Source organism: Arvicola amphibius, chromosome 1 (assembly GCF_903992535.2).
Source record: "Arvicola amphibius chromosome 1, mArvAmp1.2, whole genome shotgun sequence".
NCBI classification, from domain to species: Eukaryota; Metazoa; Chordata; class Mammalia; order Rodentia; family Cricetidae; genus Arvicola; species Arvicola amphibius.
In genome coordinates this window covers 22,510,725-22,537,612 of record NC_052047.1, presented here as the reverse complement: position 1 = coordinate 22,537,612, position 26,888 = coordinate 22,510,725, and the positions used below count along the sequence as shown (strand labels likewise).

General features: G+C 36.6%; 1 protein-coding gene across 1 annotated transcript in view; it reads left to right on the top strand.

Moving 5' to 3' along the window:
• The window catches only part of Adgrl3 (adhesion G protein-coupled receptor L3), a 457,067-nt gene that overhangs the window by 208,605 nt on the left and 221,574 nt on the right, over positions 1 to 26,888 (top strand). Inside the window, exon 7 of the mRNA XM_038331368.1 lies at positions 26,337 to 26,417. Coding sequence (XP_038187296.1) covers positions 26,337 to 26,417 — 81 coding nt within the window. The remainder of the gene's footprint in view (positions 1 to 26,336; positions 26,418 to 26,888) is intronic.

Genomic DNA, 26,888 nt, shown 5'->3' with positions numbered 1-26,888 from the left:
CCAGCTGGCCTTGGTGAGCTCCCATTAGATCAGTCACACTGTCTCCATGGGTGGATGCAACCCTCGTGGTCCTGACTTTCTTGCTCATGTTCTCCCTCTTTCTGCTCTTCATCTGAGCCTTGGGAGCTCAGTCCTGTGCTCCAATGTGGGCCTGTGTCTCTTATCTTCATTCATTGCCAGATGAAGGGTAAGGCTCACAGTGAGCCCGTCCATGCTGATGAGTCCAAGCCCATCGCCGTTGTCCTTGGTTTCTCAGAAAAGAAATATCACTACAAAATATCCTGTAAGGAACTTGCTCTCAGAAATACTTCAGAATGGACCAGTTAATTATCAGCTGTGCAGAGAAGAAGTGTGACTGCCTAAACACAAGTCTCAGATTTCTTCCTAATTTTTATATGTTTGATAAAGTGTATTACAATTGCATACAAGAATTATATTCATTTAAGCCTCTCTTGCTACAAAATGTTCAACGAACTAACTTTTGTTTGAATTGTTCCAAGTATGCATGAGGGATACACACTAGTAGAACACTAAACTTTCTTTTAATTAACATACTTAAACCTTAAGTATTTAATTGGCACTCCATAAGAAATACGTCTAATGGCCAACTTTCAGAGGAGTCTCAAAAGAATGAAAGTTTTCATTTCTAGTAAAGTGTAATTCATTTTTAATTATATTTTACTTTCCTCAAAATATGTTCATAGGCTAGAACAAACATGATATAACTCTTGTACTGAGGGACCCAGAAGTCACTGACAAAGAATTACATAATAGAACCAGTATGTAAAATACCAAGTACAAATGCAGAAATGAGCCATGCCCTTTGTCAGCACCTGTTATTAAAAATAGAGTGAAACTCTTCCCATTTGAATCCCTTAGATATGTGTCATACTCAAGAGGTGAGCTTTCTACTTACATGAACCTTTTTAATCACTAAAACATTTAAGACATTCTATTCTTTTCATAGAGATGGTCGCTATACTTTTATACTATACTCTCCTTTTTAAACAACCAAGTCAATGTTAACTTCTCTTGGTTAGTCCAGATTATTCTTGTGAGGTTTGAACTGTTATGTATAGTTCATATTTAATTCTTGGTTTCAAAAACTTGGCTTCTATTACCATAATGTTGCTAGAAATAAATTTTCCATGATTTAAAAGATATTGTCAGTAAAAACAAAAGCTCCTGTCATTGTTACTGTCTGTGTATTTATTCATATCATTACAGGTTTATTTTCTTACACTACTTAAAGTTTTGCCTTTAAAATAAAACCTAAAATGAAGAGTGTTGGCCTAATACAGTCTTTGAATTCATTCTCTTCAATTATACAATAATAGATACATGAAGGGGAGATACTAAGGAAGAGGGTAGAAAATATCACATGGAAACCTCCATCTCCAATTCACTTTCTTTATTTTCATTCACCAGTTCAGGTTGTAGTAAAACAGGGAGAACTTGGCTATAATTATTGCCCCAACACAGTTTAGATTCTGAAACCCCCTCATCTCCCAGAGCTCACCTGATGAGAACTTTTCCTGAGTCACTGAGTGGGCCTTCCATTTACACACATGCAGGCTAGAAACCAAGTGAGTTACTCATAGAGCCAGTCCCACTATCTGCCATCCTCTCATGTAGCTACTAATTTACCCTGCTATCCTCATTCTCATTCTCTCTATGGGACTGCCCCATGGATACAGGATATTTCCAATACAATAATTTAAATCTTGTAGTAGATTTTCTTTTTTTTTGTAGTAGATTTTCTTTACTCCCTATTGCTTCTATAATAAGATTTGTAAAAACAATCAAAAGAAACAGAACCTTATCTTACAGTCTGACCCATAAATGACTATATTCATGGTCTTACCTAATTCTTATATGAAGTCTATTTGCATACCAACCAGAAGAATATTACCATTAAGTAAAACCTAAATTTTAAATCTTCACAAGGTCTGTAGAAGGCAGAATAATGACTTTGTTTAGTATATAATGATCAGCAAAACTAATCATGGAAAAATCCCTTTTATAAAAAGAATTTTATGTGCCATCTCCATGAGGCCAGGGCTAAATATTCACATACAAGACCATTACTAATAAATATGTATTACCCTTGAGAGAGCCATGTGGGTCATGTTTATTTGTTACTGAGTGAGTCTTAAGCATTCCATATAGCTTAGTTGACAATACACAGATGCATTTTCCTCTTTACAAATTTACCAGTAAGGGGGGGAAATCATTGTTACTCAGATGTTAGCCAGGAGGTCACATTGACCTCGCAAGGTAAGGGAACAGTAGATGAGTTATTATAGCTCATTGTCCTTTGTACTTCCTCCTCTTCAGAAGTTTACCTTTGTGATGTCCTTTACTAACATATTCAAAAGACAGAGGGAATTTTTGCTTGTAATACTTTCTGAAAAGACCAAATTGGTTGTTTTTTTTGTTTTTTTTTTTTTTTTTTTTTTAAGCCAATTAATCTAAGAAGAGAACACCTGTCTCTTCTTAAATAATGAGCACGGTGTTTTCCCATGAATACATTTTTGAAAATAATGCTGATCAGCAGGGCCATAATTCATTTCTAGTCATCTATTTCTTCCAATTTGAAACAAATAAAAGCTTCCTGTTCGTGAGGCTCCTGGGAAGAAAAGACAAGTTGATTGTTCACTTGCCTGTGGAGATATTCTTAGTGAAGAGGAACTCAAATGTACTTGGCAATGATTGACTTGCTTAAAAAATAGGGTAGCAGTGTTAGAAGAGGCACTTGTTCATTTTGAAGCCATGGAACCTAAATGAGGTAGACTGGGAGGCGGCTTCTTCAGTTTTCTGTCGTATTTGCCTGTGAACTAATGACCATTTTGAGCACAGAGAGCAACTGCAAGTTATTCTGAAGAAACTCACTCGCTGCTGTTGCTGTCACATGAATAACTTCTTCTCTGAACCTCTTTGCATGCTAGTGCAGCTAAGAAAATTCCTATGCAATAAGTTCACTTTACCTGAATAGTTTTATCTCCGCCTACAGACGAGAAAATGAAGAACTGTTCGTAGGATCTTTCTGTACATCAAATAGCAAATAATAGCTATATTCTAAAAAATGAAATAAAGTGTAAGTTTTGTGCCTAAAAGGTTTATGAAGAACACATCAAGAATGGTTAGAAACAAAGTGATGGCTATAATTCCTGTATTTCATTCCTTTTAGTATACACGTGACCTTAAGCAAATCTTTTTAAATCACCTCCATTACACTAGACAAGTTATGTAAGTTTGAAAATGAAATATATATATTTATGTTTATGAACCAAGGCACTTTTCTAGGCTATAAATTACCAACTGCAAATGAATTATTTCCAGCTATTCATCAAGGAGTCCCTTGATTGTTAGAAATAAGCCTGGCTCCTGGAGAAAACCAACAGAACTGCTACCCTTTAGCAAAGGATCTTTTATGGTTAGTAATTATTATTATCATCATTATTATTATTTATTATTATTATTATTATTATTAATTTTACTCTTCTGTTGGGAGCTGTGATTCCCCAGATCCTGAATTTCTTGTCAACAACTTGTTTTCCCCTGATCTGAGTGCCTACAGCTGCTCTGAGCACGAGACCCTCAGGAGTTCCTGATAGCAGGGGAATGGTTTCTGGTGCTTTTGGCTGGGGCGCGGCTATCAGTTAAGGATCCCTATGTAAGCTGCCCCTTAAAAAAATAAAGGGGGCATTCTTGGGGCATTCTGGCATCAAGGATGATCTATGTCTCTGTCTCTCTGTCTTTGTATGTTTCAATCTCCAGCCCCTTGCCTGGCTCACTAACTGTATGATGGTGCATAGAGCTCAGACGGGTGTGGTATGTCACCCTCTTCCACTCTGCAATAGAAAAATAAAAAAAAAAATAATCTGATACTGTTTATTAATAACTCGTTAATATATTTATGTTACTACTTCTTATCACATATCCTATTTCTTGTATCTTATAGTTTGTTTTCCAACAAAAGCCACAAGACAGTAAACCCCGTGCATTCTCCATTCTTTATCAATGGATGTGAGCTTTCTTCTGTGTCTACAGTAATGGGCCTCTTACAGCAGAATCTACATCATAGCTCATATATACTTTCACAAAGACTCACCAGTCTTCCCATTCCAATATGTGCAGTGAACTCTTCTTCGTAATGACGCCTGTCCTTTGCTGTTGTTACTTGCAGAAAAACAAAACAGAACAGATGGAATCTGATATCATCTAGATTTATTCACACACATATCTGACATGAAGTGAAAGGGGACTGTTGTGGCGATAAGAGAGATTTATGTGAGGGAGAGGGAAAAAAGAAAACGAAGGTAATGGGGAGAGAGTGTGAGGAACGTGCGTAATAGGAATGTGTGAAAAGCTCATAACCGCATTACTCTGAGTATGAGTTAAATAATAATAGTAGAATAAAAAGAAGAAAGGAGGAAAGGATGCTCAGAAAGCATCTCTTCTGCTGTGCTTGGCTTCTATTCCAGGGGAGCAGGGACCGTGGTAATTAGGGTTCTTTGGTGGTTGTTTTACACTCCCTGGAGCCTTTCTGAATTTCAGTGCTTACATCGTTCACTTTCTATTCTCAGGCTGGCTCTGCCCTTACTTCTTAACCACAGAAATCTGATTACAAAAATTTTAAAGGATTTCTGAGAATCACTTGGTTAAATGAGCCTTTCCATCATGAAAGTTATTTTTTTTTAACTTTTTGCCTACTGAGAATTTAAGAAAGGCAAGTTATTAATATAAGGGAATTAGAACTCAGCACACTGGTATCTGCCTGCAGTCACCTGCAGAGGTACCTAAGAAGCTGAACCAAAAGGATCCCTTGAGTCCAGCAGTTCAACAATAGCCTGAGCAGTATTGGGAAACTTGATCTCTAAAGAAAAAAGTTTTGCACAGAACTTTTAGAATAAAATTTTGGTTGGCGCTTTGCTGTCTAAGATGGTGCATACTTAGACCTCTGCACATAGAGAGGTGTACTTCCACACACAACTTTGGAGAAGTAGGGAATTTAATTATACTACCAAAAGCTGTTTGAAGTTCAAATTCTTCCTATTAACTTTGGAAACACATTTTCTCTGAAATTATCACAGTGCTGAGGCAAAGTACAAGCAAAAACCAAACAAGATTTGTTCTGCAATGTCATTTCCCATTGGCAAATTCGGAGCAATGTTGGAAACTATTTGATTGATTTTATTCTTTCATTTGTCTGAGAATAAAAAGGTGAATTTTGAAAATATTTAGCAGAGAGCTTAGTAGACAGTTAGTATTTAGCAAATACCAACACTATAATTATCCTCATTTTTATATTATCACTCAGTGCATTTTCACAGAAATAAAATTGATTGATGAAGAAAAGCCTACATTGTCCATCCAAAAATATCTATACTTGGGGAAACCGTAACAACATATATTCCTTTTTATATTAAATTTTATTATTATGTAAATAAATTCTCATTTAATGACTAGGTCAACTTTTTCTTTTGTGTTACAGTTCTATATCAGGAGCCAGATTATTATTAATGTTAATAATTAAGTTAGCATCCTTGTTATCTGTTTGGTTCTAATCCCCCTCCTGGACTTGCTTTGTAACTTAAGGGAATCATTAGCTCTGTAAATGGTAACGGAATCAACCCCATCTGTTAATGTGGAAATGCAAACTTTTAAGTGCATGTTGCAAGCAAGTCAGATGGATCAGTGTGATTAAAAATTAAGTTTCGAACCCTGATCATTACTTTGACTTTACCATTCCATCTTTTTACCAATGTACAAAACATGGAGCCTGATTTTTTTTCTGAAAATACTTTTACTAACCCTCATCCCAGGGTATTATTTTGCACTGGTGGAAGGCGCAGGACCAGGAGAATGAGGCAGCCCATCTCTGTTACACCCTTCAGCTCCACCCTCCTCAGGAATCAGAGAGAGATGAGTGATGGCCCTTTTATTAATTTTTAAGTATGTGTTTTCTCTCCTCAATGATTTCAATATATAAGCCCCCTCATCGATGTGCTGAGCTTAATCTCATAGGTGCTTCTCTGTCAAGGTGCCAATCAATATCCACTATGACAGAGCAACATTTGAACATTAAAATAATTGACAAAAACTGCTTGATAATTATTCTCATGGCCTTATTTTCAGGGGGCCATACTTATATCTACCAATGTTTTGCCCAGTTTCTTGATAAAGAACACAGTGGCTTTTTAGGTAAGGGTGCCATCAGAAACATATCACTATAGACCTATCATTTTATTTATCTATTTATTTCACCTTCATGACTATGGGGGTAAAATTTGCCTTTATTGCATGTTGGTTATGAGATGCTCATGTTATACCCATAGCGGGAAAAGCTATAATGTAATGGGAACATATTGAAAATGATCCCTTTACATGATATTGTCAGTGTAATAAGGCAAAAGTATTTGTATTAATTGTCAGTTTTCTGTTATTGTTGTGACAGATGCTAGACAGAGCTGTTTTACTGGGGGATGTTTCCTTTTTTATTTCATTGTTTTCCATCAATGTTCAGGTGTTCCATTGCTTTAGGTCTGAGGTAACAAAAAACAAAAACAAAAACATTGTGGCAGGAGGAATGCATAGATGAGACTGTTTATGTCAGCCAGGAAGAGGTAGAAAGAAGGGGCCAAGACAAGGTTTTTGCCTGGGAGGACATACCTGCAGTGACTTACTTCCCCCAGCTAGATACCATGTCCCACAGTATAGAAAATTTCACAAAGTACAACCATATGCTAGGGGAAAGAGTCTTAAGCATATGAACTCATGGAGTAATTTCATACTCAAGCCATAGCAGGTCTTGAAGTTAGTTTTTTACTTTAAAATCATATTTTATGGAAGAAAGTTCAACATTTTTAGTTTCTTTGGTCAAGCCAGATTTTTAATTTTGTGGTAAGACTTATTATCTCCCCCAGTGTCAGCACTGATCTCCTTCTTCATGCATGTTTTCCACAGAGGAGTGTGCTGTCTTACACAATTAACTGTGAAAGTGGATCAGAGGGAAAAGATAATTGAATTGGTCTTCATTTTCTTCCTCAAAATGTATCATGACAGATAATTCAACAGACCAGTATTCAGTATTACCTTTCTGCTTTACACCTAGGGTAAAAGCCTCCTGATAATCTATTCAGATCTCCCTACCTGTGGATATGTTTAGCTTTAGAAGTCAAGTTAGTCATTGGAACTCTATAAAACTATCTTATTAAAACTGTCACTATAGGAAAACTATGGGTAATAACTTTTATTAGGTTTGTCTTTCATAACATATATTTCTATGAGTCTACAGGATTTAGTACCTTATGGCTCTTTATGTATGTAAGCATCTGATATAAAATAATAATGAGAAAACTATTTATATACATTGTAATACTGATACCTATAATTAAAGGACTAGCTATCTTTATGTCCAACCTTTTTAAAAATAGAATTAACCATTCATCTCAAGAGAATTAAAGTGTTATATATATTAAAATAAAATGTAGAAATAAAATAATTTCTTCATTGAAACTATAGTTCTTCATTACAGATAGAACTGGAGCATGATTTTCCAAGTCCAAATAAGTCAAATACAAAAAGCACCACAAAGACATACTACTGGGTTTCTTAAAGACCTTGCCATTCCATCTCAAGAGGATGCAATAATAGGCCAATATTAGTACCTACTATGTGCTACTTGTGGTGTGGTGGGATTCATTAAGGGTCTTCACTCATGCCTAATGGACCGTACCACCTGAGATGCATTATCAAGATATACACTACTAGTGCTTGAGTTACTAATCTCTAGAAACAGATGTGCCTCTCAATGGTTTAGCACTTTCGTGCTTTCCAAATTTCACAGCAATAGATTCCATCCTGGTGCAGAGAGCTTGAAAGCACTAAGGAGAAGCGTGATGACAGGATCCCAAAGTAGACTGGTCATAGTTTTGTCCAGCAACAGGAAGGAGAAAGAGAGAATGGGAACATTGGGGACAGACTGTAACCCCAAAGGCTATCCCCAGTGAAGTGTAGTTCTTCGAGCCAGCCTCCATCTCCTAAAACTTCCATAAACCTCCCAAACAGTGTTACAGCCCGGGACCAAGTGATTAAATAAATGAACCTGTGGGGGACTTATTTCATTTAAACCATCTAAACCAGTCATTAATAACTTTTAAGGTTTGTGCATTAGCAGTCTCCCAAATATTTATATTTTTATTCAAAAGAACTAATAATTACACTAGTTGATATATATAGGCATATATATATATATATGAATGACTGAATAATTAGTTATATTTAAACCATGCCAATAAACTTTTCAGTGGTCAAGGAGAAGAGCTGAAATAGTTCCCTCCCTTCCAATCTGCATACTTATTAAAGGGAGAACAATGCTCCAGCTTCCCCGACACACACACACGCATGTTTGCACACAGAATATGAGTCACATTGCCTTTGTTTTACTGTGAGACACATCCAACTCAAATTAGCTAGCACTACATTGAGGAAATTAATCTCTAAGATACTTTGGCTTCCAAAGAATGGAGCTGACTTTTCAATTAAAACATTTATATGATGCTATTAAAGCTGTTTCAGTCTAGACCTAAATTCTTCTGTTTCTTATTGTCTGTTTTTTAAAGACAGGATTCTGTATATCATGTCCGTGTGTGTGTGTGTGCGTGTGTGTGTGTGTGTATGTGTGTGTGTGTGTGTGTGTGTGTGTGTGTGTGAATATACTACATGAAAGGAATGTTCCTGTTCCCATGAGCCACAGCAGTCTCCAGCCATACCTCTAATCTGTGATATAAACCCGAGTGGCTAAATTTGAGAGATGGATTTCCAGTGGTGCTGTGGATGAAATGGAGGGCCTCGTGCATACTAAGCTACTGTCCCAAATGAGCGAGCGATACAGCTGCTGCGACCCCTTCAAACTGTTGAATCATGAATTAGTGTTGTGAGGGTTTGGATTTAGAGCCTCATGCAGCCTACACAAGCCTATACCACTAACCTGAATTCTCAGTCCTCTCCTAATTATTTAAACAGAGCAAGATTAACAAATGAAGGCAGTGTTTATGGCAGTATAAATTTTGCAAATAGGTCCCTGGAGATATTTTCATTTCTTCTTTGCCTACTTCCTCAAATGATTCTTCAAACCTTTCTATGAATAAGAATTACCATTTTAAATCCCACTAGAAGTAGTACGTGTGGCTTACTTGATGTTTGAAATACAAGAATGAGACTATAATATAATGAATTTCCCTGTTACATTTCCATTTCTATTCAAGAATATCCATGAAAGTCTTTAAGTTTTTCATTAAGAAAAAAAGTACAGAAATTCTACACAGCTCTTATCAAGGCATCCATTAGATTGGATAGATTATTTTTTCTAGTTGCGTAATGGAAGCACATACCTTTAATCCCAGCAGGAGGATCTCTGTGTGTTCTAGGACAGCCTGGTCTACAGAGTGAGTTCTAGAACAGTAAGGGCAACACAGGCAAATCGTGTCTTGAAAAACAAACAAACAAAAGTTTTTGTTTAATCATAGAACAAGTTATTTGAACTTTATTGTCCTTTTGTTTTTTTTGGGTTTTTTTTGTTTTTTTTTTTTTTTTTTTTTGGTTTTTCGAGACAGGGTTTCTCTGTGGCTTTGGAGTCTGTCCTGGAACTAGCTCTTGTAGACCAGGCTGGCCTCGAACTCACAAAGATCCACCTGCCTCTGCCTCCCGAGTGCTGGGATTAAAGGCGTGCACCACCACCACCTGGAGAATTTCATTGTTTTTATTTCAGTGAAATTTTTTTTAAAAAACTATGGAAACATATGACTTTAGAGACATCAAAGCCATCCTTTTTTGGTTAACGTTGGAATTCCAAACTATCAGTTTCCTTGTCTTCTTTAGATGTTTACTTAGCCCCATTCCAGATATTATACATTTTATGAACATTACGTGGTGTGTGTTCCTTAGTTTATATTTCTTTTATGTGTAGACTTTCCAATTGTTTTAAGTTTTATTTTTATTTTTGGGTGATCACATGTGTGAGTATATGTATATGAGTGTCTGTGCCTGTGTCTGTGTGGTTTTATGTTGTGTGCTGGTGCCCACAGGAGTTCACAAGAGACTGTCGGGTATCACGAAGATGGAGTCACAGTCAGTTGTTAGTGCTTCCTGATGTGGGTGTTAAAAACCCAACTCAGCCGGGCGGTGGTGGCGCACGCCTTTAATCCCAGCACTCAGGAGGCAGAGGCAGGCGGATCTCTGTGAGTTCGAGGCCAGCCTGGTCTACAAGAGCTAGTTCCAGGACAGGCTCTAAAAAAGCTGCAGAGAAACCCTGTCTCGAAAAACCAAAAAAAAAAAAAAAAAAAAAAATAACCAACTCAGGACCCCTTAACTTCTGAAAGCACTCTTAACTACTGAGCTATATAATGAACCCTGTATTTTTTGGTATTAAATCTTGCTTTTATTATATGAAGACAAGGTCTATTCATTTATTTTTTTTTTGCTATGGTATCACACTTTTTAATTTTAATAACAACTACTTTGAAATATAGTGCTATTTTTCATATAGAAAAGAGAACCTCAGTTATAGACTGCCTAGAATGTGGAAGGCTTTAGGTTTGGTACTCAGCACACGGGTGGAGGGAGAAGAAACTACTACGGATGTAATTAAATCTACGTGATACATTTAATCATGTTTTCAATTATAATAATAAAATTGGCTAACGTTTTCAGACACAAATGTATACACCGATGAACAAAGGGAATAGCATGTAAAATAATATATAGCCAGAAAATAATGAAACTCTGAAGTTTTCACTACTGGAGAGAACTAATATCAAGATCTTGTACCTCCAAATTGTTCTAATGATCTTTTCTGCTCTTTGAGTGTATAGCTAAGTTCTAAGTTTTCCTAATTCCTTTGGTTGAGTCTGCTGGAATTGAAGTAGACTAGATCTGTCAGGAATGAACAGTTTGTACGGAGACCACATTTTTCAGCTTATAACTTTTTTTCTTGTGCAATAGGGAGTTGTCAAAATTTCACTACAGGCTATCTCATTCAATGCAATATTTTAAATTATCTTGAAAAGAATAAGATAGTAAAATGTACTGTTATTATCTTAGGAAAATGGCTATATTCTTTTTATTTCTCTCTGTAGTCATATGATCTTATGCTTGGGTCATTCTGATCATGTTTCTGTACGTTCCCAATACAGTGAGTTGGCACTGAGTTTCTAAATTGAAGTCTCTGCTGACACATATTGATCTCAGTTAAGTAACATGCTGTCAGGTTCCGGAGACTGTCACCCTGGTTGAGCCTCACAGATCCACTGGATTGGTAAAAAAGGAAGAGGGCTTTTGACTTGATTGTAGGACAAGCATTCATGCCCTCGTATCTCTTCTTTAAATTCAGTGTATATACATGTATATTTACTCTTGTCAAAATAAGTCTATTCTTCCTTGAACTGAGTTGTTAAGCATTTAGGTAACATAACCCTAGTGTCCAAAGTTGTTGGTCCATTTCTACAGATGTTCCTTCTCCAATATCTGCAACCTCAGTAGTTGGCATGGAGTGTGGCTTGATAGGCATTACAAGAGGCTAATCTGTGATCAGTAGCTTCTGACTTGAGATCTGTTCAGCATCTATTCAGTTAAAATTAACCAACCTCTGGGCATGTGCGTGCATAGGAGGAGAAAGGATAACATTTTGTTGCTGTCTTTTTACAAATCTTATTTCAGGTGCCTTTCATATAATTCCTTATTCAAAATTTGAGCTGTTATTTGTTATGCCCAAATTCGTGGGTCCCCACAAAAGCCAACAAAGGAGACCAAGTCCCATACATAAAAGCAAAGAGCCTTTATTTTAATCAAGTTTGCAAACTCCAACACTCCGCAAGTCCAACGTATTGGAATATGTGGAGAGCCCCGAGCTCAATTAGAATTGGGTTTTTATAGTAGTAAAGGTGGGGGTGAGGGGTCTCTGAGGTTCAGGACTCCTGATTGGCTGACATTTGTCTAGGGGTGTCCTGGTGAAGTGCTGGCAGGTGTTTGTATTTACTGTGCTTGAGGAATTTCCTTTGAATGGTCTGCTCTTGGGTGGGTGTCAGGTAATCTTGGCCTGCCAGGCCTTGTCTCAGGGTAAACAACTATTGAGACTCTAGGCTCCATTTAAATTTATCAATGGCCAGAGTCCCAGGTGATAATGGTTGGAGGAAGTAAAGAACTTCCCTTTTGCCCAGACATAGACGATCAAGGCTGGCCCTCACATTATTCTGAGATATTTTCTGACCAGCAAGACTGAAAGTACAACTTAACGCACTGTATTTTGTGCATTATGCTAGGACTGCCTTTAGGGCAGAGCAGAGGACCAGCTCCCTGGCCAGGAAGTACAAGGAGAAAGCTCTGTGTTGAAACTCAGTGCTGTGCTTTTCTCCATGCTTACTAGCTTCTGTGACTGAGAAAGTGTGTAGTTTCCTTTGAAGTAATGCTAATGTCACTTTCAAGGACCATAACCCTTTACCCTAAATTCACAGCTCTATTTGTGTGTGTGTGTGTGTGTGTGTGTGTGTGTGTGTGTGTGTGATTAATTATTTTCAGTTCCATTAAATAGAGATGAATGGCAGAAGTACAGTGCTAATTTATGCCAGGTATTCTCACAATGACAATATTTCAATCTCCTCAAACACATCTAGCATTTTAGGAAAATCTGCATTTATTATATTGTTCTGTATTTCACCTGATAAAGAAATTTTTCAAGAGCCGTATAAACAACCTCTTGTGGATAATGCACAGACTCTGTATGTATACACTTAATGTATATACTTTGAGTTTTTACAGTGTCGAAATTATTCCAGTGAGTTTTAGGGTGGGAGAGGATAAATGAATTCTAGCATATGCTTTCAGATCTTATTTAGGGAGTGTCATATCTAATATGAAGATTATGTACAGTCCTCACTGATATGGCATTTTAACTCTTCCTGATAAGGGGATGTCCAAAAAAGTAAATGAAACTTATTTTTATGACTTTTAAAATTGCAACAAGTTTAAAATAACGTCCATTTAAGAAACCTGGAAATGGGCTTAGGGATTTAGCTCAGTGGTAGGGCACTTGCCTAGTAAACTTAAGGTCCTGGTTTCAGTCCTCAGATTGGGGGGATGAAGGGAGGTCTTAAATACATAAATAGAAGCATACATACTCACATATTTACTATTACCATATTTCATTTGGCGAACTCTTTTTGAAAAACACATAAACACATTAACAGCAATGTCTTATATAAATTTTTATAACAGAATGTAAATATAAAACCTATTTCACTTTTTATGTCTTCTTGAAGTTTGATAGCTAAGCTGCATGTTGGCATATTGAAAGGAGTTAAGTTTTGACAGTTGCACTGAATTATAAACAAAAATCTGGGTTGAAGAAATTCAAACTGTGCTCTTTGCATTGTATTTGTCATAAAGAAAATTACAGCAAGAATCTTCACTCTTAATTTTTCTCATACATGAACCTATAGTCTTGGGTTGGGCATCAGCATTGGTGTACCCACCTACCATGTAAGTCCTGATTTTTAATCCCTAACAGGAAAAATTAATTAATTTAGTGAAGATATTTTCCCACTTTGTAGGCTGTCATGTTTGTCTTGTTGACCATGTCCTTTGCTTTACAGAAGCTTTTCAGTTTCAGGAGGTCCCATTTATTAATTGTTTCTCTTAGTGTCTGTGCTTCTGGGGTTATATTTAGGAAGTAATCTCTTGTACCAATGTGTTCAAGTGTACTTCCCACTTTCTCTTCTATAAGGTTCAGTGTGGCTGGCTTTATATTGAGGTCTTTGATCCATTTGGACTCTAGTTTTTTGCATGGTGATAGATATGGGTGTATTTTCATTCTTCTAAATATTGATATCCAGTTATGCCAGCACCATTTGTTAAATATGCTATGTTTTTTCCATTTGATTTTTTTGCTTCTTTGTCAAAAATCAGGTGTTTGAAGGTGTGTGGATTAATATCTGGGTCTTTGATTTAGTTCCATTGGTCCTCCTATCTGTTCTTATGCCAATACCAGGCAGTTTTCACTATTGTAGCTCTGTAGTAGAGTTTGAAGTCAAGGATTGTGATGCCTCCAGAAGTTCTTTTATTGTACAGCATTGTTTTGGCTATCCTGGGTTTTTTGCTTTTCCATATGAAGTTGAGTACTGTTCTTTCAAGGTTTGTAAAGAATTTTGCTGGGATTTTGATGGGCATTGCATTGAATCTGTAGATTGCTTTTGGTAAGATTGCCATTTTTACTATGTTAATTCTACATTCCCAAGAGCATTGGATATCTTTCCACTTTCTAGTGTCCTCTTCAATTTCTTTCTTCAAAGATTTAAAGTTCTTTTCATACAAGTCTTCCACCTGTTTGGTTAGAGTTACTCTGAGATATTTTATGCTATTTGTGGCTATTGTGACGGGTGTTGATTCTCTGATTTCTTTCTCGGCCCTTTTATCATCTGTGTGCAGGAGGACTACTGATTTTTTTGAGTTAATCTTCTATCCTGCTACATTATTGAAAGAGTTTATGTGTTGTAGAAGTTCCTTGGTAGAATTCTTGGGGTTGTTTATGTAAACTACCATATCATCAGCAAACAGTGAGAGTTTGACTTCTTCTTTTCTGATTTGTATCCCCTTGATCTCCTTTTGGTGTCTTATTTCTCTAGTAAGGACCTCAAGAACTGTATTGAATAGATATGGAGAAAGGAGACAACCTTGTCTGGTTCCTGATTTCAGTGCAATCAGTGATTTCGGATTTTCTCTCCATTTAGTTTGATGTTGGCTCTTGGCTTGTTGTATATTGCCTTTATTATGTTTAGGTATGTTCCTTGTAGCACTGCACTCCCCAAGACCTTATCATGAAGGGATGTTTTATTTTGTCGAAAGCTTTTTGTCATCTAATGTGATGATTATGTGGTTTTTATTTTTCAGTTTGTTTATGTGGTGGATTACGTTGACAGATTTTATTACTTTTTATTAAAAATTTCCGACTCCTCCCTGCCTCCCATTCCCCCTTCCTCTCCCCCCACTTCCCTTCCCCTCCCTCTTCCAGTCCAAAGAGCAGTAAGGGTTCCCTGCCCTGTGGGAAGTCCAAGGATCTCCCCACTCCTTCCAGGTCTAGGAAGGTGAGCTACCAAACAGACTAGCCCCCCCCCCCAAGCCAGTACATGTAGTAGGATCAAAACCCAGTGCCATTGTCCTTGGCTTCTCAGCAGCCCTCATTGTCCGCCATGTTCAGGGAGTCCGGTTTTATCCCATGCTTTTTCAGTCCCAGTCCAGCTGGCCTTGGTAAGCTCCCATTAGTTCAGCCCCACCATCTCAGTGGGTGGTTGCACCCCCTCGTGGTCCTGACTTCCTTGCTCATGTTCTCCCTCCTTCTGCTCCTCATTTGGACCTTGGGAGCTCAGTCCGATGTTGACAGATTTTTGTATGTTGAATCATCCCCGCATCTCTGGGATGAAGCCAATTTGATCATGGTGGATGATGATTCTGATGTATTCTGGGATTCAATTTGCCAGTATTTTATTGAGTATTTTTGGATCAATGTTCATGAGTGAGATTGGTCTGTAATTATCTTTCTTAGTAATATCTTTCTGTGGTTTGGGTATCAGGGTAATTGTACCCTCATAAAAAGAGTTTGGCAATGTTCCTTTCTGTTTCTATAATTTGAGGGGTATTGGTATTAGTTTTTCTTTGAATTTTGTAGAATTCTGAGCTGAAACCATCTGGTCCTGGGCTTTTTTTTTTTTTTTTTTTTTTTTGATTAGGAGACTTTTGATGACTGTTTCTATTTCTTCAGCAGTTATAGGTCTGTTTAATTTGCTTATATGGTCTTGATTTAATTTTGGTAATTTATCCAGAAAGTTGTCCATTTCCTTTAAGCTTTTCAATTTTGTGTAGTACAGAGTTTTGAAATATGATCTGATGATTTTCTGTATTTCCTCCATGTCTGTTGTTATGCTCCCCCTCTTCATTTCTAATTTTGTTAATTTGGATAGTCTCTCTCTGCCTTTTGACTAGTTTGGATAAAGGTTTGTCTATTCATAAAATAGATTTTCAAAACTGAATAAATTAAATTGAATTTCTAAATATTGCAAGAAAATTGGCAGTGTACGACAAACAGACTTTGACCTGGAGAGCCTGTTAGAGCATCTGACTCATGGTTCTTCCACTAGCGTCAGCCACCCACCTGGAATGCTTTCTTCATTTGTCACAGTGAGATGCATCATTTTGTATACAAAAATAACAATGAACATTTATAGAATACTTACTATGACTCATGCATCTATTTACTTGCTTCTGTTATTCTAGAAAATGCATTTGTCAGCTAAAATCTATAATTTTAAACACCTTGGATTGTGAGATTAAGGGATTAGGATTTCCCCAGTGAGTTCCTATACTTCTCTCAAGCAGATAGTGGCATGCATTAAATGTCCAAGTGAATGAGAGAGTAATAGAAAAATAATGAGGGCTCATTCATGATCTCCTGTTTCCTTCTTCACCATTGTTTGCTGAAATAGAGGTTTGTCCACTGTTGTAAACTCCACAATCAAGCTGGTATAAAAATCACATTAGATAATTTAGAGACAACTTGCAATGTGAGAATAACTCATTTATTCCTGAAGAAAAATCAAGAACTGATGGAGGAGTGTCTATGTGTTACTTTCATTATTAATAAAGATACTGCCTTGGCCCTTTAAGAAAACAGAGTAGACAGAACAGAATGCTGGGTAGCAGGCAGTGGGGAGACACTTCAGGCAGTCGCCATATGCAGTCGCCATGCTTCTCCTCTCTGAGATGGACGCAGGTTAAGATCTCTCCTGGTAAGCCACACCTCGTGGTGCTACACGGATTACTAAATATGGGTTTAAAAAAGATGTGAGAATTAACCAATAAGAGGCTACAGATAATGGGCCAGGCAATGTTTAAAAGAATACAGTTTCCGTGTAATTATTTTGGATAAAGCTAGCCGGGTGGCGGGACACAGCCCTCCTTTCCTTCTACAAAGACCATAAAATACATTTAATTATCACAGCCATAAGCAAAATAACTGCTACCTGTAAGATGAAATATCTGATTATTAACTACAAAAGAAAATAACACAATTTGAATCAGCAGCCAATTTTGACTATAGTTTAAGATCCGATAGTGCAAAATCTAAAGAGGAAGAGTCTGGTACACACATTTTTCTTGTCTCAGTTTTGTCCTTATAAAAATTATGTTTGAAAAATAATTAAAATATTTTCATTGTTTAATATTCCTTTACTTGGTTTATTGGTGATATACTTAGGAATTAGAAAATTCAAAAATGTATGACATAACAATAAAATAAAGGCATGAGAAAGCATATGTTAAAAGATTAGTAAGTGTCAGGAAACAGAACTATTGACTCTTTGTTATATACTAGGCACTAATAATCTTCATAATTTCTGTTAATTACTTTCTCATAATAAATCTGTGATGTGATCTGAGTTATATTTTTTTTCCTTTTTCTTTTTTTGGTTTTTCGAGACAGGGTTTCTCTGCAGCTTTTTTTTTTTTTTTTTTAGAGCCTGTCCTGGAACTAGTTCTTGTAGACCAGGCTGGCCTCGAACTCACAGAGATCCGCCTGCCTCTGCCTCCCGAGTGCTGGGATTAAAGGCATGTGCCACCACCGCCCGGCTCTGAGTTATATTTTAAAGAGGACAATTGCCTTTAAACTTTACTCTCAGAAAAAATTTTATTTATCTATATTGCAACATCTCAGACCAATTTTGTCAAACAACAGGCTTTCTATGCTATGTGTATTTTCTGTCATAAATATAAAAGAATAAAAGGAAAGAGAAACAAAATGTCTCTAGTTTTAGGACTCATATTTCCCTCTATGTCAGTGAGCACCAAAATTCGTCAAAAACTATAAAGTACTCCTTTCCATAGTTTCAACATTGGACTGATGGAGTACTGTTTATGCTAGAAGACTTTCATGTCTTGATAATTTTTAGATTTTATTTCACTGACAGTTCCATATTACATTCATTTTTAATGTGTCTTTTAAAAATGTAGGTTTCAGCATTATATTATAAGAAATTAAAAGAATCCCTATGTAGTGTTGACAAAGATGCAAATAATAACACAGGTGAAATCATATGGTGTCTCAAATTTGTTTCAAAATATTCTCTGGTAGAGAAGAAAGACATCTAGAAAACCGATGTCTTAGGGTTGCTGTAAAGAGACACCATGACTCCAGCAACTATTATAAAGGAAAGCATTTCCTTGGGGTGACTTAGTTTTAGGGGTTAAGTCCATTACCATCATGGCAGGGCATGCAGGCAGATATGGTGCTGGAGAAAGAACTGAAAGTTATTCGTCTGGATTAAACAAGTCTATATAGTGAGTCGAAGTGGAGAAATCAGAATCAGAAGGTATCAAATTGGCATCGTTAAGATCTCTTCTACGAGTTGCTTTTGATGGGTGCTACCCTTCTTACCTACAAGTTTATTTTGACGATGCCCTATGCATCGTTAGAGTAGAATATAAAGAAAACAAAAGAAGTTTTAATGTTGGGCAAGAACAGTTTTCCAGAAGCACAAAAAACTCGTTGACCTTTGATAGGTTTTAAATCTGGAGTGAAGATCATTTTCAACAGGAATCAAGCATTTTAGTGAGAAAGTTAAGCTTCTTTCAGAGTTGTTTGAAAACATAAACTGAAGGAAAATTATATATGCCAAATATGCCACTCTTAAATATTTTTGTTTGTGGATCTATTATTCTCACATCACGTCTTTATTGAAGAAAAGCAAAGGAATATGACTTACACTAATGCTAAACTTCTCAAAGCAAAACAGTAAAATCAAGGACCCTTAGAACAAAAATACTCCATATTTCATTTTATTTAAAGGGGAAATGTGTGTGTGTGTGTGTGTGTATCCTGGGTAAATAATAAATTGAAATTTTAAAATTTAAGTAAATATATTAGCATAAAATTTATCAAGAACAATAAATTATGAAACTTGTCTTTAATACTGTGCGAAAAATTAAGAAAAAACTGAGTTGAGAGGTAGTGTAAATGGAGAAACCATTGGAGACTTTGTAATGGTAAAGAATGATTTTACTTCAAAAGGAACATTAAGTGCATTTCCCAAATTGTTTCTTTCCATATTTTATGTTTGCTTTTTTTTTAATTCATGAGTCAATGGTGACAGTATCATTTTTATAATGTGCATTTTGAATTGGCAAAGGAAAAAACATCTCATACCAACCTTTTGCTAGCATAAATTTTTATCATTAAATGCAGAGTGAAGTGTGGTCTTACCGCTAAGTGATCGAATGCTTGCTTACCTGCTACTAAGGTTTGATTGTGACATGTCCCAAAAGCCTGCCTGCTTAAATCTCACTCAGCACCTGAGGGAATTCTGGGAGGTGGTAGAACCATGATATAGAAGAAAGTTAATTTCTCAGAGAAGGTGAGAACACTGGCTACTCAGCCCTTATCTCTCATTTCAAGGCAGTAAGGATGCGGTCCACCATTCCCTGTCTACCATAATCTGATGCCTGGTAACAGGCTCAAAAGCAAGGGACTAAATGGCATGGGCTGATATTGCTGTGATAAAATAAGCATTGTGTCCTTATTAAAGCAGTCACCTCAGTTATTTGTTATAGCTACAGAAAGGAGATTAACATAGCATTCAATGCTCCGGGTTTGATTTTTCAACATATAAGCTGATTAATTAAGTGAAATAGAATTAAATGAAATTTGAATCTGTAATTTTCTTTTAATCCTTTTTAAAATCTATATTACAGTCTGTAGACATGTGGGGGTCAGAGGACAGCTCTTTGGATTTCTCTTTCGATGTGATCTGGGTTCCAGCATAGATGGTAGGTCCCCAGGCAGGGCGTTTTCCCGCTGAGACATCCTGCTCCCCCGCCTCTTTTTATCTTTTCTCATTTTTTCATCAAAGTCACTTCTCCAATGCTTCAGATGCTGTCAGGACAGCTAAATTAGATCTTCTCTTAGCACGCTGTGAAAAGTTAAAGCCTGTCTCTTCCCCACTTGAACTCCATGCACCCTATTCTAAGTTTTTCTTGTTACCCTTAGCCTCTCGAACCCATAATACAGTTTATGTAATTATGTTTATTGCTTACATTTTCTCCATCTACTTAAGGATATGAATTAGCACTTTCTTTATTGCGTGATAAATGCAAAACACTTTAAAATGTACCTGTGGCTGATGAATTATTAATGAAAGAATGAATCTGTAATTAAAATAGCTAAACATTGCTAAATACTTAAGTTTGTACCAAACACTGTTCTAATTATTCCATATTTACCGATTCATTTAATGTTCAGAATAACCTCCGAGGTCAGTGCCTTTACTAACTCATCATACAAATGAGGAGATTGGGGTCTTGGTGCCTTGTTTGTTGATTTATTTACCTAGGGAGCAGCAGAATCTGCATGCTAACATAGGAACCCTGTGACCAGAAGAAGTATTATCTGTTATCTGCCTCTACGTGAAGAAAACAAATACGTATTTTCATAAAGAAATAGCTCTGTACCTCTGAGTGCCTCAACACTTCTGAAAAGGCATGCCCCACACACCTAGAAAACAATGTCTTCCTGGACCAGGCTTCCCAGGTAGCAAAATTAGGATGCTGCAGGATCTTTTCTCGCTGTCTCTAGCATCACCCTGATGACAACCACTCGGACTTGCCATTTGAAAAACCCTTCAGCTTCTCAAACTGTCAATCTCGTCATCCTAAAATGTGGGTTTGAGTTATAAGCTATTAAATGCCTTTCTCTCTCCGAATTCTACTGTTCTGTAAACGTCTTTCCTCCCTCAGATGTGCAAGTGAGGTATTGGGAAGCAGTGAGAGAAAGAGAGAGAGAAGGCCTTTTCCTTACTGAAAGCTGGTCAATCCTTTCTATATTTGAACTCTAGTAGAAATTGCTTGGGGTTCTCCAATGAATAGAAATTAAATGAAACTCTAAAAGAGAAAAATAGTACTTTTTCAGAATTCACAATAGCCTATGGGAAAGTTTCGCTACAGCTCTGAGCTATGTGGACCAGACTGCAAGTTTTTGCATTTTTGGCATACCAAGAACAGAATAGATTGGATTTTTATTTCAAAACATCTTATTCTTCTTTCTTATGTTTTAAGTTCCTGTTTACAAGAGTATCTTCTTGTACCCTTAGAGTGTGCATGGACTACACAACTCCAGGTTCATACTTCCTATTTTATTTTATTTTTTTTTTGATATCAACCTGAAGGGACTGCTTATTTTCTAGTTTCAGCCATTGTAAATGGAATTATTTCAAAATCTTGCCAACACTGAATTTACTGTTCTGTCATCTTAAGAAGAAACAAAACAAAACAAAAAAAAAAAATGTCAGCATAGTGCAACAAATGCCTCCCTTCTGTGGAAAGCAAACTGAGAGTATCTTTTGAAATCAGTCAAGCAGTTCTGCAGAAATACGTAGATATGTCAGGAATTACTGTAAGATGCAGTAATCCACCTCCCAGGTAACTGCAAGAAGAATGCATGCAAAAGGATCAACTTGCAAGGTACTAACAGCAGTTTTCATGATAGTCAGAATGGGAAAATAATCTGAAGTGCCCATCAAATGATGATTGCATAAAACAAAATATGGGATGGATGTTAAATGAAAATTATTTGATGAGAAAGAAGGAATAAAGTAATGATTTATCCTACAACATAAATGAGTTGTGAATATTTGTGCTGAGTGACAAAAGCAGATAACAAAGGGAGACGTGTAGTTTCATTATAACAAGAGTTCAAAATAAGCAGATCTAGAGAGAAAGAAATTAGTTGGGTGATTGCTTAGAGACGAAATCAGGAAGGTGGGCCAGTTTAACTAGAGTTTCTATTTTTGTGATGTGGAAATTGGTCTACAATTAATTACAGGGGTGAGTTATGCAATTATGTTAATACATTCTAAAAAATATTGAATTATGGATCTTGAGTAAACTTTATATTCCACGAATTACATCTCAACATTTCATATTTATATAGACATGAAACACACACACACATATATCCATTTTACTTTATCATTTAACCTCAAGTATATTTGAATGAAAGTGAACTTAGAAACTGATCTCTAATTTTGCTCCTGTCAATCATCTTTGCCAGAAGGAAAACTTTCCTCTATTTTTTTTTTTAAACTTAGGTTTCTTAGTTTGGGAAGTAACCTAACAAAAGACAGATTAAAGGCAGGTAACACAGATCTTTATTATTATTTAAATATATTTCAGACTTCTGTGTCCTTTTAACAAAGGCAGAGATTTTGACCTTCAAGACATGATTTGCTTTGGGCAACAGACTATGAAATGTGTGGGAGAATTAACTGAACTTTTGACTTAGTGAGATCTGAAGTACAGTCTCATTTTGATATAGTTACTTCCACTTTCCATGAAAACGGTCTGTCTTCTCCACTGGTACTTTAAATGGAAATGCATACTTTGCTTTAGCTAGATAGGGAGATGGACAGAGCAGAATTCCACATGTATTGATTCTCAGCTATCTTTGGCTTAAAATAATCATTCTCTTGGAAACACTCGCGTGTTATGCAGCCTCCTTTTTTTCTCAATGTGTCGTTTCTTCAGTAATATGCTGAAATTTGTATTGCGGAACACATGGATTAACAAGATGCTGGATCTCAGGTGTTTTGGTCCTAGGCTTTTTGTCTTCTCTTATTTTAGGGCTTTCTGACCATATACTAGCAGACATTATCTTCTTTAGAGGGACTGAATGCTTTCAGATTCTTTGGGTTCCCTACTGCTCAGGTACCACAGTATCTATCAATGCAAATCTCTCTCCCCCTCCCCCTCCCCCTCCCCCTCTCCCCCTCCACGTCCCCCTCCCCCCCCCTCTCTCCTTCCCTCCCTCCTTCCCTCTTTCCTCTCCTCAATAAGCAGTTGAGAACATTCAGATTGGCATCCACAAAAACAAACAAACAAACAAAACCCAAAAACAGACTAGCACTTTTCTTCCTGAATTTCTCATTGGTCTATAAGAATTTTTCTTATTCAGGCTGGAGAGATGGCTCAGAAGGTCAGAAGGTAAGAGTACTGGCTATGTTTTCAATATTCAATGTTTCTGCCTAGCTCAAAAAAAAAAGTTGTTTTCTCTTGGGAACGCTAACAATTGAGTTCGGACCTTAAGCACCATAGGCAAGCACTCTAGCAACAAGGAGCTTTCTGAGCCTGCAACGTCGAAGAGAAGCTATTGTCATGTTTATTAACAGTTTTAACTGTATTTTTAAAGAATTATTAAATTGTACTTTTTTGAAATAGAGATTTTAACAAAATTTATGCACATAGGTACTTTGACTTTAGGTGTGTCTGTGTGCTCCATAAGAGGATCTCGGGTCCCCTGGAACTGGAGTTACCAACCATTGTATGCCACTGTGGGTTCCTGAGAATCAAACCCTGACACTCTGGAAAAGCATTCAGTCCTTTTAAACACTGAGCCATCTCTCCGGACCCCTTGAAATAATTCTTAACTGGAAGAAGAGAGCGTTGTAAAGTCAGCTGTGACATTTCAAACTGCAAGTTGTGCTTTACATGCTCTGGTGAATCTTAGCCACACACAATGAAAAAAACACTGTATTTCTGTGTATCTTTGTGGAGATAAATATGTGACTGCCGCTGATCCAAAGTGCAATAAAAATCCTTTCAGATTATATGAGTAATGCTAACAAATCGACCAACAGCACTCATCTTAATTTCTAGTATCCGTTCTCCAAGTCCAAACTCTCAGTTAGCTGGTCAGTACTTCTTTGTCTTTCCCACCTTCCTGTCACTGTTGTTCCCAGCCGGCATGGCTTTTCCTGACACATTCCTTCTTGCAGTTTACTAGATTTCTCCCAGGAGAGAGAAAGAATGTGATGGCAAACCTGCCTCCGATAGTCCTTGTCTCGGAGTCCATAGGGGTTCCATGTACCCTCTACTCCCTATGCCCATAGGCCCAGAAGAGAATCAAATCATGAGTTACCTTTTTCCTTCATGCTAAATATAAGAATGATAGTTACAAAGATTCAGTCTTTCTAAAATCAGTTCATGGTTTCCAAGGTTTTAGTGGACAGAGACTTTCTTTGAGGAGAGATTGAATTAAAACATTACATTTTGATCCAAACGCTTCTAGCCTTGCAAGTTCGTCACATAGTTGCCCATTTCTTCATTTTTTTTTGTTTTAAAATATGTACACATGCAGGTTGCATATAGTCTGCACAGTGATGGTTGTTTACATGTAGCTGCCTGTTAGCTATTGTCCAATATTGTAATCGAATATGTTCCAATAACAGACGTGAAATCAATATTCCTTCATACAGGGAGATTATTGGGGGTAAATACCAAATAAATGATATATTACTGTTATTTGCAAGAATTAGATTTTTAAACAGACTCATCCTATAATGATACAGGGTTTTACAAACAGAAATGTTGCTAGAGTCCACTGTGCGGTGTATCTGAACAGGTAGTTTTCTAGGTTAGCTAATCTGAACTTTTTAATAAACCGTTTTAAGCCCAGACTGGTAACTGCACAACTGGTAATATATTCCTTTTATAATAGTTCTTGAAGTATTCCACTGGAACAGGGCCAGAGGATTTGCAATATTCTTAGCTACCATTCTGAGGAACGGTGGACCTTATAGCAGCTCCACCATCGCCACTGTTAGTGGCAAAAATACTGTGAGTAACAGCAGCTCGTATCAACGGGGAGCCATATTAATTATTTGAAATGTGCCTCGTAAGAGGAATCAGTGGCGTTTATTACAAGCCGAATATTACTTGAAACGGGAAGGTTACTCTAACTGTTATCATAATCTATGTATCATTAACTTTCCTTGTTTAGGAAAAGAGATTAACAACCCTGTAAATTGCTATAGTAAATGTGTAAAGTATAACTACATATTCCCATGAACAAAGAAAGTGTTAGCTTCTCCACCTCAGCCCAAATCTTCTTTGTATGAAGTAGCTTCAGAAAATGAAATGACTCAGTAATTACTCGTTCTTGCTTCAGAATCCTAATTGCTTCTTGGATCATCAGTAAAAATGATAGCTACTTTGAGCATTGTAATTTTTCTTTAATTTACGTCAGTCTTTCTTCTTTTTTGTGTTTCTTGTTGGGTTGATGGGGGCATGATTGCACTATGTTGCCAAGACTAGGCAACTGAACTTTAAAAAAAATGATCATTTTAGTTTTTAAATCAACATTAGTATTTTTTATTTATAAGAAAAAGTATGTTTCAAAGAAATATGGGAGGGTGTAGAATGTTTTCCAAGAACAGAAAAAGAACCTACCTTCTTGCTGTTCGAATTCTTTTCTTCCTTTACTATTAAGTTACAACCAGCAGATTAGAATAGTTTTCCCTTCAAACTATGGAAGAAATGCCTTCAGGAAAAACATGTGTGTCAGGGTTCCAACACTCTACGTGCCATCCAGATATTACTCGTACATGGAGTGCTAGTGTGAAAATTGTTTAACAGTGATGAACAGTGAAATTAGTTCAGCTGGTACTGCCGACAATGCTGGAGCCGGAAGACAGAGCACCGAAAGTCTGTTTATTCTTAATAACTTTAAAATATTCAGATAGACATATTTATGTTTCTGAGGTTTTCATTTTTTTTCTTAACACACAGTTTACAGTTCCACAATCATCTACAATTTCAATAAAAAGCAAACTAAATATTAAACACACGCATCACACACACACACACACAAACACACACACACACACACACACACACACACACACACACAGTCCCCAGCACTTGGTAAATATATACAAGTCATTCCTGCCTACATTGCAATTTTAAATGTCAGCCTGGGTCTCACAAGAGCTTGTCTGGGAGAGAGAGAGAGAGAGAGTGAGAGAGAGAAGGAAGAGGGAGGGCAACCCATAAAGAAGTATATAAATCATTTAAAAAGATCTATAGATCTATCTTGGTTAGAAAGAATAATCAATTTAATTGAGTGATGTTTGGTTTATGTTTAAGAAAATTGTTTTATAATCTACAGTGGCTATTTTTTTCTGTGTGGAATAAAAATGATAGAACATCCTAAAATTTTTCAAATAAAAGACAGACAGCTATAATGTGTATTTTTGTATTATTTGTGTTTCTGTGTGCATATGTGTGTGCGTGTGTGTTTGTGAACATTCAGGTCATTAGTATTAAGGCTAGAAGTTGAGGACAGCTTGTAGGAGTCATTTCTCTCCTTCCATAATTTTGGCCTATGTATCCATAACAGGTTCCTTTCTCCACCGAGCCATATCATGGTTCCTATGATGTCTTAATATTTCCTTTTGTGTTCACAGGGCCAGTTCATCATGGACAAGTTTCCTACATCTCTCCACCTATTCACCTTGACTCTGACCTAGAACGACCCCCTGTTAGAGGTAAGTTTTCTTGATTTAAGGGAGAAGAACCAGGATTCAGTGCAGAGTAAGGGTAACTAATGAAACTGGAGGTTGTTATAATAAAAATTTTTGTACAGTACCTGTTAAAAATGAAGAAAACTAATGTGTGAATAACAACTCAGAAAATCTAACTTACAAAAAAGGTTTGATATATTGTTTAAAGAAATAGATGAATCAATTGATTCAAAAACTAGGTACCTGGAAGCATTTAATAGAGGACTGAATCCCTATCGTATCTGGAGACTTTTCTCTGTCCCGCCCCATCCTGCTGGATTCATTTTTCTCTATCACACTGGTCCCTACAATAAATTATAAAATAATCATTTGAAGGCTTAATATTAATTCCAAATATTTGGCCTATTAGCTCAGGTTTCTTAGTGGCTAGCTCTACATATTAATCAACCCATTTCTAATAATCTGTTTATCGCCATGTACCCCCGTGCCTTATCT